The 13,933-nt window shown below is 53.4% G+C and overlaps 1 protein-coding gene across 1 annotated transcript in view; it reads right to left on the bottom strand.

Moving 5' to 3' along the window:
• The window catches only part of TMEM63C (transmembrane protein 63C), a 64,838-nt gene that overhangs the window by 8,447 nt on the left and 42,458 nt on the right, over nt 1–13,933 (bottom strand). The window contains exons 8-19 of the mRNA XM_079769798.1: nt 13,544–13,686; nt 12,105–12,153; nt 9,777–9,885; nt 8,424–8,497; nt 7,737–7,817; nt 7,500–7,623; nt 6,676–6,809; nt 5,235–5,357; nt 4,632–4,785; nt 3,116–3,222; nt 2,091–2,177; nt 1,481–1,546 (exon numbers count right to left, since the gene is read on the bottom strand). Coding sequence (XP_079625924.1) covers nt 1,481–1,546; nt 2,091–2,177; nt 3,116–3,222; nt 4,632–4,785; nt 5,235–5,357; nt 6,676–6,809; nt 7,500–7,623; nt 7,737–7,817; nt 8,424–8,497; nt 9,777–9,885; nt 12,105–12,153; nt 13,544–13,686 — 1,251 coding nt within the window. The remainder of the gene's footprint in view (nt 1–1,480; nt 1,547–2,090; nt 2,178–3,115; nt 3,223–4,631; nt 4,786–5,234; nt 5,358–6,675; nt 6,810–7,499; nt 7,624–7,736; nt 7,818–8,423; nt 8,498–9,776; nt 9,886–12,104; nt 12,154–13,543; nt 13,687–13,933) is intronic.

Raw genomic sequence — 13,933 nt, 5'->3', positions numbered from 1 at the left:
CCAAACCGGCTTCGGCTCTCTCTCATCATTGATGTTTCTATCTCTCTCTCCCTCTCCCTTCCTCTCTGAAATCAATAAAAATATATTAAATGGAGAAAAATTACATCTTTATTTCCACTAACTTCTTACTGCAATTCAGCATTTCCTCCCATTAAGAACGTGAGCAAAGAACCACAGCCATGTCAGCCACTGAAATCACATTGTTTTATATGACGCTGCAGCCACTGCTGACATCTTACAGTATCATCTGTGCTGATTCCCACTTCAAAATGATGCTAGTTATCGGGCATGTCCCTAAACTCTGCCCGATTGAAAATTTCCTCTCTGCCGACGTGTATTTGAGATCACTAGCCAACTTCAGCTAGGAGTCATTCCGCCACCTAATGGCCACGCTGCCTGGTCTCACACTGGTGTCCCCATCTACACAGTTCTGCCGTCTTCCTTAAAAAGAGAAGTCAGTGAGCCCTGGACATAGTTCAGAACTCCTTCCACAGCTGTCCTTCCATGGCATCAGAGTTGTCATGAACCCCCAGTGCTTTTCTTTCTCACATATAAACCGTGCTCAAGATGTAAAGTAGCCAAAGATGAACTCCTTCATCTTGGGAAAACACATACAACTGATTGCAATTAGGGTTTGCAGAAAGTACAGAAACCTTGGAGAATTCTGGTGCTTGCTCTACAGAGCAAGCTATGGAAGCTTAGGTGTCATTTGCAACATTACATCTCTGAACATTGGGGTTTTCAACATTGGGAATCTTAAAAATAAAATTGAAATTGGCTGGATGTCCAATACAACCTGCCTGTTGCCTTGTCAAAGATCTCCCCCAACATCCATTTAATGTTCTTCTTCCAGCTAAGTGACATCAGCTTTCACACCGATGCCGCTAAAACAATCAAGTGTCACTTTAGCTTGCCTACTTTTCAAATGCATTGTCCTGCCATTAAATGTGCTACAAAGACCGTGTTACACATTTGATTTTTAAATTATTTGAGAACGAGACTTCAGTACAGTTGCTGTTCTTTGTAACCCAGGTATTTTGTGTATTTAAAGACATATACTTAGAGTATATGTAAAACTGGCCAAACCTGAATAAGCCCTGTGAGTTGTTTCAATGTCAATTTCCTGGTTATGATATTGTACTAGAGTCTTGCAAGATATTCCCAATGGGAGACTCTGGATGAAGGGAACACAGGGCACTTTGCGGGGGGGGGGGGGGGCGAGGGGGAGGGGGAGAGAACAATTTCCTGTGAATCTACAATTATTTCAAAAAATTCAGAGAAGGGGCCCTGGCTTTACCAGATTGCCCCGGGAGTCCACAGCACAGGAAAGGTTAAGAGGCTGCCTAATGAGGGTGCCTGCATGCATTCATGTCTACCTGTGTGAGCAAGTAAAGGGTGCACACATCCACATGCTGGTGCGAACCCACAGAGCCCCAGTGCACACTGGGAGTGCACCTGCAACATGCGCTCGAGTACTCACTGGAACCTGATGGATGCCTCGTCCAGGTAGTAGATGTCAAAGAGCCAGCGGAAAAAGACATCCAAACTAGAAGCAAGAACAAGGCAGGCCCTTTAGTTAATGAATTTATGAACCAAGGCCTTGGGTTCAATTCTTCTTGGACTGACTTCCCTTGTCCAAGTCCCAAAGACTCCTGAACCCTAATATTCTAGCTGGCCAGCCCACACTGCCTCTCTTTCTTCCTAATGTTGGGCCATCCTGCCCCTAGCCCTTGGCCTTTCAGCTCAAGGCCATCTCCTTTAGCAAAATTTTTCCCACAGACATTTCTCCTACAGTGCTCTCTCCTTCTGAATTTCTACTGCGTGGTCCCCCGTTTGGGCTTTCAGTTAGCTGGTGGGCATGACTTGTCACCCCAGCTTGATGGTAAGCTCTGTGAGGGCAGAGTTTATGGCTGACACCTTAGAGTTAGCATGATACCTGGAACATGCTAGGCTCATGACAGGCCCCCTGGACTGCCAATCGAGGAATGGATCTGCATCAACTACAGGTAGACCTACAGTATTCGAAAGGGGAGGTTCCAACTCTAGGCTGAGCCTGACTGAGAAAGGAGAAATAATTAGAGGCGAGGTACCTGGTCAGTCCCATAGAGGGCAGAATGATCACCATGAACACGAGAAAGATGTAGCACTTATACACAATGACCAGATTCTGATTTGATCTGGAAGGGAACAGAGATTCATCGGTGAGTGAGATGTGGTAAGAACCAAAGGCTTAGAACTACAGAATGAAGAGACAGAGAGAGAGACCGCTACCTGGCCTAGAAAATTGATTTACTAGCGCATACCAATGCCTTCTCCATGGAGCACTGTGAGGTGTGTTGTGACTGGCAGCAGCAGGAAAGCATCCCATGATCAACTAGTGATATCTACCCTGGGCACAGGAAGGGGAGGCATATGTGCCACATACTTGACATCTGTTGAAGGGACATTACCAATGATATTCAAAATACCTTTGGCGTTTCAATGATCAACATAAGCCCTGTTCTTGGCCACAGGAGAGACCGGTAAGGATTTGTTAGGACAAACCTCCTGGCTTGCTGCCTGGTAGGATGGTAGGAACCTTGGTGCAGGAAATAACTTTTGAGACCCATGTAGCCCTCAGGCCAAAGCAGGCCCACCTGCCCAGGATATAAGAAATACTTTCTACCCAATTAGCCACCACAGAACTATTAGGGCTCACCAATGGGAAATCGTTCCTGATTGTTTAAAATGTGGGCCCTGTATGGGCTAGGTGGGTCCACAGTCAGTGTGAATTCACGGGCTCCTCTGCGCTGGCCATTGCAACCTTCTGGACATTCTCCAAACCAGTCCTGCTCATTCCTCTCTGCCCACAGCTCCACCCTGTCAGTGCATGGCTGGAAGCTCTCACCTGGTTTTGGCCCCACATCTCTTTATACAGTGGCCCTATCTCAGCATGCCTGAGGCCAAAGGCCTAGAGACAATGTAGCCCGCCCTTTACCCTTTTGGGATAGCTTTGGGTATCCAATTCCATTCCTTAGGCCAGATGGGAGGACAGAGCACCAGGCTAGTGGGTGATGGGGGGAGGGCAGGGGAAGGGCTGGGAAGAACAGGTCTTGGAGAGGAGGCCCCAGCTCACCTGGTCCAGTGGGCCTCCAGGAAGACAGAGAAGAAGACAATCAGAGGCATTATCACTGTAAAGGCCCAGAGCATCAGGGAGGGGAAGAACTGGGTTATGATGGGGCTCTGCAGGGACGGGGCAGAAGAGGGAGAGAGACATCAGTGCAAGAAGACCCCTTCCCCTTCCAGGCCTCCTCTGCCTTCTCCCGCACACCTGGCCTCTTCTCCAGCTCGGTCCCAGCGCAGGCCTGGTTTCCCTGAGCTGCACAGTAAGCCTGGCCTTTCTCACCTGCCTTCCTGGCCGGTGGTAGGCCCGGCTGGGGGCACGCAGAGGCTCCCACCCTAAGGGCAAGTGGCATCCAAGGGGCATAGACCTTCTATGCTAAGGTCCCTGGAGGGGCAGCCTGGACCAGAACCAGCTGCTGTCACTCATGTGTCATACCTCGGGGAGATGACACTGTCTTTAATGTGATGCTGTGTGAGAAGTGGCAAAAAGGGGGAGGATGTGAATAAAGAATCCCCAGGGAGGCCAGCCTGCGTGGCTCAGTGGATGAACATCAACCTATGAACCAGGAGGTCATGGTTCGATTCCAGGTCAAGGCACAGGCCCGGGTTGTGGGCTTGATTCCCGGTGTGGGGTGTGCAGGAGGCAGCGATCGGTGATTCTCATCATTGATGGTTCTCTCTCTCTCCCTCTCCATTCCTCTCTGAGATCAATAATATATATAAAGAATCCCCAGGGAGAGCTGTGGAGCTCCTGCCTGGAGCCTATTGTGAAGATGAAAAAGGAGGGCCCAAGTAAGCAAGAGAGAGAGAGAGAGAGAGAGAGAGAGAGAGAGGGAGAGAGAGAGAGAGAAAGTGTGTGTGTTGCTGGAATAGGGGTGAGGATAATCTGAAAAGAGGCCTTCTAGGCCCATGATAACACCCTGAGGTTACTAGTATAGAATTTGGAATGGGCCAGTTTGGTTCCTGGACCCCCTGTCAGTATGGAGCATCCTCTGACTCAGGAATGGCTCCTGTGGGCCCAGCACTCCCATCTTGGAAGTGAGGGACCCAACACAGATCTGGGGTGTTCCTTCTCCCAGACAGCTGTGCTTGAGCTTACCTCACTCTTCCCACCCTCAACCCTATCCCTCAAACACGGGCCCAGCTCTAGAATGTGGGGGGAACAGAGCTGCCACGCCCTCTGCTGTCCCTTCTTTACCGCTAGGCCTGGGTGGTGGATCTAAAGAAGCTCTCTGAGCACACGATTGACTAGACCATTCTTCCCCTCCAAACTCACCCCAGAACCTCTCTGCAGCTCCCCCACTCTCCCTTTGCTTCTCAATCCCAGTCCCTAAGACGGGCAGCGGTGAGTATTCATCCCCTTTGGAACAAAGGAAACTCCATGCCACCATTTACCCTGATGCCGCCTCCACCAAAGTGTTGGTGCATGGGCTCTGGATCCATGTCCCCATGGGCCCCCCATTCCATCCTCCTCTGAGTTCTTCCTTCACCTCCCTGGCACCCCAGGCTGGCCTGAGCAGAGGGGATACCTGCAGCTTCTCGAGGGGGCGGGTGACGTTATACATGTCGATGGTGTTGATGATGATGGCGGGCGTGGTGAGGAAGAAAAAGAGGAAGAAGAGGAAGGTGTTGATTACGATGAAGCGGACCCACCATCTGAAGCGGCGGACAGACAGGTGTTTCCTGGGAGGGATGGACGCAAGAGATGCACTTAGGACCCCAGGTCCCAGCCCTTCGACAGAGCCCACGTGCCATTTCCTGCATGCCAGCTGTGGGCCGGGGCTGCCCTGGTCTCATTCAGCCTCTTGGACCTAGACCTGCATGCCACTGGCCCTGGCCCTTTCCCTCAATCACACCCTGTGTAAAAGCTCTCAATATATCACACAGGTGAGCCAAAAAAAAATAGATGAGTTCTCTCTGCAGGAAAAGCCTTTTCCCCAGGAGTTGGTGCCATCCTCACTTGTGGTGGGGTGGGCTTGGGGGTGGCAGAGCCTGGGGTGCTCAGGAGAGGATGTGGCCCAGCTCCAGAGGGGGCTGTAAACGGGCAACAAAGTGGGCCCGATTCTTCTCCCATCCTGTTTCCCATTGCCTTCTTCAGTCTCAAAGGAGAGGGGGCAGAAGAGGGGGCTTACCAAATAATGTCTTTGGGGTGTGGGGCAAAGGCAACCCTCCAGCGGTGGGATTTGATGATGGTGGTCACCGAGGACTGTTGGGGGTGCACCCCACACTGGATGAACCTGTAGTCCTTCACGATGCTGCCGAGATGGGGGAAGGAGACAGAAGTCTAGGGGTGAAGATGAAGGGCGTGGGGGGTTTCATGCCAGGGTTCCCCAGGTGGGGCCTCAGACACTTCCTGGGGCCTCTTGAAGCCTTGGATATGTCTCCCAGGCCCTTAGAGGTGGGCAGATCCTGAGGTCTAGTCGCTGGAGGAAAGGGGTGTTAGAGGGAGGGACTGCCCAGGAAGGGAGGGGACCACATGGCTCTCAGTTAATGTCTTGGCCCCTTGACAGCAGAGTCAACACCAAGACATGTTCTTTCTCAGAGCTTGACAGGGGAGGCACTAATTTCACCCTCATCCGAATATCAATATCTACCAATCACGGAGTTCTTTCTCTGCGCCCGGCACTGTGCTCGTGGGTGATTAACATAATCCCAATGGCACAGATTACTAAATTGAGGTGCCTGAAGACATACGCAAAGAGGACCCCATCTCGGCCTTCTCCTCCACACTTCTGCCGTCATTAACAATGTCTCAGAACATAAGAAGCATAGTCTTATGCAGTGTTTCATAGAACACACACACTAATTAGAATATATATCCTTTCTTAAGCCCCTGGGAGCTGGACAGGGAAGATCTAAATAAGCAAATTTGACAGATAAGAAATTTGAGATTTGCGAAGTTGCACACAATTATTCGTGACTAAATGCTAGGCTATCCCACTGCTCCTTTGTAGGGCTGGGTGGGTGAGCACAGTGTTGTCCATGATCAGGGAGAGGTGGGCCCCCACGACCCTCAAGAGACTGATTCTGGGGCTCTCATCCTAAGGATCTAAGGATCCTTCCAGAACATTCTAGAGTGGACATAATCTACTCCCTATCAAGGTGGGGCTGCCAGAGTCTGGGGCACAGGAGAGAGGAGGCTGAAGGCCAGGAGTGGGGAGGCCTGCAGCAGGAGAGGAGAAATGCAAGCTGGGCTTCTCTACCCTGACCGTCACTTGTGGTGAGGAGCGGATGATGAGTGATGAGGGAGAAAATGGGTGTCATTCTTGTCCCAGAAGAGGAACGAAGAGTTCAACGGCTACTCTGACCACCCCTGTGCTGCGGAAAGGACATAGGGGAGTGAGGTGCTCAGGACCTGGTGTAACCAGAGACCAGCTGAGTTGGCCCCCTGGCGGGGAGGGTGTGGCCCTGCTCTGGGCAGGAGATGGCGCTGCCTCTGAGGACATGCAGGGGCTGGGGAGGGCAGGATATTGCAAACTGGAGAGAGGCTCTCTCATCCCCCGCTTGGCTGAAATTCAGGGAAGGAGGTAGCTTCAGAGAAGCAGAGGCCCACTCCTGGGACGGGGCCCTCACCGCATCGTCATCCTGGTGTCCTGGAAGGTGACAAAGATCAGGTCCAGGCGCTTCAGCGGAACGCGGCTGAGCTCGGCGTTGAACTCATCGGTCAGCTGCTCCTCCAGCTCACTGTAATATTGCTCTGCGTCTACCTGGGTGAGAGGGGCCCTCAGAGCTGGGGGCAGAGCGCCGGAGAGGCCTCGCCTGGACACGGGGCAGTGGGCCCGCGGCCTCCATTCATCCCCAGCTCCCAGGGAAGCCTGGCTCAGGACCCAGGTGGGCTCAAAGGACCCAACTCTAGAACAGGAAGAGGCTTCGACCCTAAAACTAGCTCCCTGCTTCTAGGTCAGGGGAAGGTGAGGCACAGCTGGGGGTTGGGAGTGCTTTCGGACTTCAGGTGGACTCCAGAGGAGTGAAAGAGTACGTTTGCAGCATTTTCGGGAAAGGGGGTTGACTCTTTCTCTGGACTAGAGCTCAGTGCTGCCCTGAGGCAGGTGTTCGAGGCTTGAGGCTGCCTTCTAGCCACACTGGGTGGGTGATAAGATGAAGCCCACTGCCTTCAAGTGTCCCTGTCCTATCTCTTTGAAAACCCGAGGCCTGGCAGGCTACAGCAGCCTACTGTTTTCTTTCTGGTCCTCTCATCCAAGACTAGAAGTGGGATAGAGCAAGCCTCCCTGGTCCCTCCTCTACATTCTCTACGGGAGGCAGGAGGGGTGGGGAGGAAGGGAGGGCCTGGGGTCTGAGGGTGCAGGTTGGGCCACTTCCTGAGCCCTGGACAGAGCCTGGAGACCCAGGGCCCCAGCCCTTCCTCTGTTGTGTCCCCGGATACCTGTGCCACTTACCTCTTTGAAGCAGGTCCAACATTTGCAAAAGCACAGGCGGGAACAGGGGTGGATCCTGATCATCACCCTCCCATGCCTCTTGGCCTTGGCTGTGTAGTAGAGCCGGCCCCGCATTGCATGGCGCCTGTCAGCCGGCAGGCAATGGGGAGCGGGAGGGTCTTGTAGTCAGGGGCCAGCGGAGCCACATCCTCCCATTCTACCCCCACCCCAGATGCAGACGTCCCGCTGCAGCCTCACCTCTGATCGTCCAAGTCAATGAGGGTCCTGACGTTATAGCAGAAGTGGACTCTGGTCACTACGCACCCTGGATAGGCCTCGCTGCAGCCACAAACATGGATGCTGAGCCAGCTGTGGGGCTGAGGATGCGCCACCCCACCCTGGGCCAGAGCTACAGCCCACAGAGCTGGGGGCTCAGCTGCCTGTGGTTCCTGGGTCTTGGATGGAGAATCCACCTTTTGCTCTTAAAGCTAAACTTCGGGGTTGATCCCTGTAATCTGAGATTTGCCACATCCTTCCCAGATGACCCAGAATAGGGCCCAGGGGCAGAGCCAGAATGGCTGCTCGTGGAGAGATTATTAGCTCCTGAGGCTGGACACTTGGGTCACAAAAGATGCCCCAAGATGACCTATCCTAGGTGACTGTGGCCCAGGAACACCCTGGGCTCATAGTTGGAGCAACGAGGGAAAGGAAAACTAGCTCCCCCTGACACCCATACTATGCAGGGAACCCCTGACTTTAGAAGCCCTGCTGTGGCTCTAGGACTCCCCCATTCTGAAAGGCTGATCCTTAGCCCAGTCCAGGGCGAGCCACCACCTGGGGTGTCTCTCACCTCACCCTCCTGTGCTGACTCACTACCCACATAAGAATCCAGGCAGGGTTACTGGGAGGAGGCAATCCATGCTCAGTCCACCCAAACCCACTTACTGAAAATGCTTTATGATGATATCAGGGTCTTGGATGTCTTTGGGGACATAGGTGATCATCAGTGTTCTTGCGGCCTAGGTGGGGAGGGTACATGGAGAAGGAAGACTGCTCACTCAGGACCTGGATGTCTGGGGCTTCGGGGGGACCCGCAGCATCTGGAGCAGGCCTGCTACTTGCCATGCCTGGCAGGCAGAAGCCTTTGGGGTGACCTTTCAGGGGTATGTGGATTGGGGTTCTGGGGTGAGGTCAAGTCAATCATCAGGATGGATGGCCTCGAAGGAGCGGATTCTACTCCATTGAACCTTTGAAAGGCTGAGGGCAGGAGCCAGGGATGTTCCTCTGCGCTGGTTCCCTTCCCCACCAGAGCCGCACCACTCGCACGCCCCTCCCCTTGCGGTGCCTGCCCACAGCCCCTGGGCGCTCGCCTCACACCCCAAAGACGCCCAAGCACTTCAAACAGGGCTCTTTCCTGACCTTGGCAGCTTGCCCAGCCCACGTGCAGAGCAAGGAGTGGAGAAGAGTTAAAGCCCCAAACACTGCCCTCAGCCAGCAATGGACAGGGAGTAGGTGGGAAAATGCACCCGACTGCTCCCCACTGGCTTGAGAAACTCTAGGGCACACACTCCGATTCTCAGAGTTTCCCATGGGATTAGGGGCCGATTCTCAGAGCTCCCATGGGATTAGGGGCCGGCTCCCACAGTGGTGAATTGCCCCTTCCAGCCCTTTTAACAGAAGTCTTTCCTCCAAGTCCCACTGCCCTTGCCCACCCCCCCCCCCTTGGGTCCAGTGGTCTTTCCTGGGAACACCTCCCAAATAAACCAATGCTACTCAGATCCTTGTCTCAGGGTCTGCATGGGAGATGGGGTAGGGGTAACCCAAACTAAGACAGTGGGAGACACGGGGGCAGGACATAAGGTTTCTGAACTTAGGAAGACTCTGGAAGGCAAAGGAGGTTGGGTATGGCTGGAGTGGGCCAGGCTAGTGAAAATATTTACCCAGTGGTTCAGCAGGGGTCACTGGCCACTTAGGATGCCAGGCCCTGCTGGGCCAGGGGTTTCTTAACTTTGGAGTTTTCAGATGGTGAGGAGGTCCAGGGGTCCCTAGAGAGGGGACGGGCAGCAAGGGTGCAGGGGTAGGAGGCACCAGGGAGCAGCTATTTACCAACCAGTGTGGAAGTGATTCAGTGGTTTCACAACTGGGATGGCTGTGCAGTTCAGAGGGTTGGGGGAGACTTCTCCCCACAGGGGTGCAGAATGTGCCCCACTGAGAAGCCTTTGAGGCTGGGAGTGGGAGGTCCCGCTGGGCAGGGGCTCCAGCTGGAAGGGAGCCGTTCTGGCAGCTCTTTTCACTTACCCTGGAGCTCCTCCTGGGCACAAACCCTAAGCAGTGATGAGCCATGAAGAAGAGGTTGATGATGAAGTACAAGAAGGCAAAGAAGCTGTGCAGCCACAGGATCTTATTCCTGCCAGGGGAAAGACACAGGAGGGTGAGATGCCCTCTCTCACCGCAGTCTCCCCCGGGCCCCCTCTCCCACTCACAGTCTCCCCCTCTCCCACCCACAGTCTTCCCAGAATGCCCTCTCCCACCCACAGTCTCCCCAGGACCCCATCTCCCACTCACAGTCTCCCCAGGACCTCTCCCACCCACAGTCTCCCCAGAACCCCCTCTCCCACCCACAGTCTCCCACCCACAGTCTCCCCAGGACGCCCCTCTCCCACCCACACAGTCTCCCCAGGACCTCCTCTCCCACCCACAGTCTCCCCAGGACCCCCTCTCCCACCCACAGTCTCCCCAGGATGCCCCTCTCCCACCCACACAGTCTCCCCAGGACCCCCTCTCCCACCCACAGTCTCCCCAGGACGCCCCTCTCCCACCCACACAGTCTCCCCAGGACCTCCTCTCCCACCCACAGTCTCCCCAGGACCCCCTCTCCCACCCACAGTCTCCCCAGGACCTCCTCTCCCACCCACAGTCTCCCCAGAACCCCCTCTCCCACCCACAGTCTCCCCAGCACCCCTCTTCCCACCCACAGTCTCCCCAGGACACCCCTCTATTGCTTCCAGACACTCAGCTCCTTGGAAGGGACAGCAATGGCGAGACGGGGTGTCCCGCTCCAGCTAATGAAGCCAACATTCATTGAGTGCTTACTATATGCCAGACCCAGGGTGGGACTAGATGCTTTATCTACATTTCTCACTAGACTCTCACACCAGGTGACTATCTTCGTGTCACCCTGAGGGTCAGGGTGGTACGTGATCTGCCTGAGGTTCCTCCTAGCCATTGCAGCAGCCCTTGGACTCTTCACCGCTATGTCGTGCTGCCAGTGGCTGTGGCTCAGATCCCCACAGCTACCCGACCTCTGGGATGAGGGAATCTGGGGTCATACGCAGCAGGCCTGGAGGAAGGAGGACCCGGGGATTCACGACACCTCCCCTGGGGCAGGAAGAATGGTGGCACTTGGGCTTTGGGCCCACGTGATGCTGGCCCCAGGCAACTGGCCAGGATAACTGTTCAGAAATAGGGCCCACCTTATTTGGAGCGGTTGGAGGAGAAAAAGGCTGCCTTGCTTCAAAATACCTCCTCACCACTCGTCCTGGTGCCTGACATTCACCTAACATTCCCCATCTAGCTGGACGCCTCGACCCTCAGTTTCCAATGAGGGGGCAAGGTTATGTGGTCTCTAAGGAACATTCTGGCTCTCTGCCAATATGGATTTATGGATGTTGAAGACACTTTACTGCCTTATATAAAATTTCCAGGAAGGTGTAGTTCCTCACACCAGTGATGACCTGGGGAGAAGCTGGTAAGCTCTGCTCTGGGGTTGGCGGCATCCCAGGAGGAGATGGCTGAAAGGGAGGTGGAAGGAGACCATGACCCCATTCTGCTGATTGGGGGGTTTGGTGCATTGCAGGGGTGCAGAGGCAGAGGCAGAGGGGTGGGGAGGGGAGGTAGGGCAGGAGTGTGTGAACCCTCACTCACACCTGCTGGAACGGCTGCTTCTGCTTTCCCAGGAAGCTGGCCACACTGGCCAAGACACCTAGTGCATCCACTTTCTCAGCATGACCAGCAGGGCTCCACTGGGCTCAGTACAAATCGATCTGGCCACCCACTGGTTTGGCTGAGGTTAAAACCCATGGTTCCTGGACCATGAGGGCTGGGGGAGGGGGGTCCTTAGAGATCATGTCCAACAGCCCTTCGCCCACCACAAACTAGGGATGAAGCTCAGAGGGGTGGGTGCCCTGTCCCAGATCCAGGTCAGCTAGTGGCAGAGGTGGGACATGAACCCAGGTTCCTCCATCCCTCCACTATGGGAATCAGGTCTAGGCTTCACTCAACTACCTGGCCCTATTTGTAGGCAGGGAAGCAATAGCTTAATTATTGGCTATTATGGGGTCTTTGCCTGTTGGGGACTGACTAAGCAAATAGGGGCATCTTTCCAAGTCTTCAGGAATGGCTGGTTTGGGCAGTTCTGCTCTTTATAGGGAACACTGAGGCACCAAGAGTTCTGCCCCACCAAGAGAATATAACTACTGGCATCTCACTTAGGGCCTGGGCTCCCAAGGAAATCAGGCCTTTCTTATCAGCAAAATGGTGCCCACGCTATGTACCTCACGTTGAACCTTCTCTCCCCACCAACACCCCCAGCCCGTAGAATGGGAGGTAAGAGGATCAGGTACCTACTCTGTGGAGACATTGACAATGGTGGTCCGACCAAAGTGACTATGCCAGTCTGCAAGAGAAGAAAGTTGCTGACCTCAAGCCTGGCTCCTTGATTGCCATGGGGAGCCAGAACTCAAGGTTCTCCAATGAGTGCCCAGGGATGCTGGCCTGCGACCTGCTATTCCTTCTCGCTCCCCAGAGCTTGTCCCCAGCTCCCAACAGAAACGGCAGAGGCCTCTTCTTTTCCCTGGGCCTGCTGATGGGGGCTGCTTGGGCATCAAGCAAGACCGAGTCTTGGTGTGGCATCCCCGGAGCACAACTGACACATAACTGACACCCTTTAATGCTTGTTGAGGGAACCAGCCATGAGTGGAATGATGAAATTAGCAACACTGCTACCAATGGCCAGGACCCAAAACTCCAGAAAATGTGATGCTCCCTCATGCGGACAGAGACAATCCTTCTGGCTAAGTGTGTTTGTCCATTTAGACATCTCCAGGCTTTGTGAGATGTGTCTAGAAACCCTGTGTTATACGTCATTGCCAACACACTAGCTTAGGATGAGGCTCTGGGAAGACAGGGTCAGAAGTTGTTTGCTCTGGTAGGGGTATTTGAAGGCATGGATACTGTGCTATGTTGAGTTCATGAGGTCTGCCTCTGGCCCGAGGAGAAATAAGTAGAAACCTGAGCAATCAGAGTAAAGCTGGCCGTCTATTCTAGACCACCTCGCTGTACAGCCTTCCTACAGCTCTGTCCATCTTCCTATTTCTAAATGAAACACTGGCTGTTATTCACTGAGCACCTACTACATCAGGCACTGTGCCAGGCACTCAGCACGCATTCTCTCCCAATCCTCATGACAGTCCAGGAAACCGAGCCCTGGGGAAATTGACCTACCAAATATAAGATCAAATAATTTGCTAGATTGGGCAAAGGTATTTTCTGGGAAGTAGAGGTGGGTCAAAGTTGGGGAATCAAGGTTTTTCTGTCTTTGAAGACTAAGCCCAAGCCCTCACCCACAATGTTATTTTGTCAAAAGGACTTACTCTGTTTTATAACAAGTGTGGTAAGACGCCTTATGAGACAAATTCTGCACTTAAGATCTGTCCATCAGAGTGGATACAGGAAGAACTGAGGTTCAGGAACTTTACGTCATAAAAGGGCCTCCAGGAACACCTGGCCAGGTGCAGTATGGGGTGGGTTCATTCAGTTCTAGACTGAATTACTCCTGGGTGTCTGCTAGGTGCCAGGCTCTGGGTTAAACTTGTGACAAAGGAGGTATCATTTCCAATCTTCAGGTGAGAAAACTGAAGTATAAATTGCTAGGTCACGTAACTAATTCTGAGAAGTGGAATTAAAATGTAGATTTCTAGACCCCCAGGACCTAAGTTCTGTCCTGCCTACCAGGTTGCTTCTCAGGTCTAGTGGCCCAGGCTCAGGGCCTGCTGAGCACTGCCTACCCAGCACATTCCCGCTGTAGTTGATGGGCAGAATAATGCCCAAGGAGGGGACGCAGAGGATGAGCACGTAGATGATGAGATGATACTGGAACATGATGTAAATGCGGGCATCGTCTCCACATTTGCTGATCAGATCTCTGTTCCTGGAAGAGACATAGACAAGGACACTCCTCAGGAGCCAATGTGGCCACAGCTTAAGTCGGGGGTGGGGAGAGGGAGGTAGAGGAAAGGGAGAGAAGATTACTACCTTAACCTGAAGTTTGAATTTTTTGAAATATCACTCTTCTTTTTAAGGCCTCTGTTATGCCTGAAACGTATTTCACTGAATTTCACAGGCATAGCAAAGATAGAGGCTCTGCCACACTTAATGCAGAACACTCTTAAAATCAG

The sequence above is a fragment of the Cnephaeus nilssonii genome, assembly GCF_951640355.1.
Source record: "Cnephaeus nilssonii genome assembly, chromosome: 4".
Taxonomy (NCBI): Eukaryota; Metazoa; Chordata; class Mammalia; order Chiroptera; family Vespertilionidae; genus Cnephaeus; species Cnephaeus nilssonii.
The sequence above is the reverse complement of the archived record's forward strand: the minus strand, read 5'-3'. Positions and strand labels throughout refer to the sequence as shown.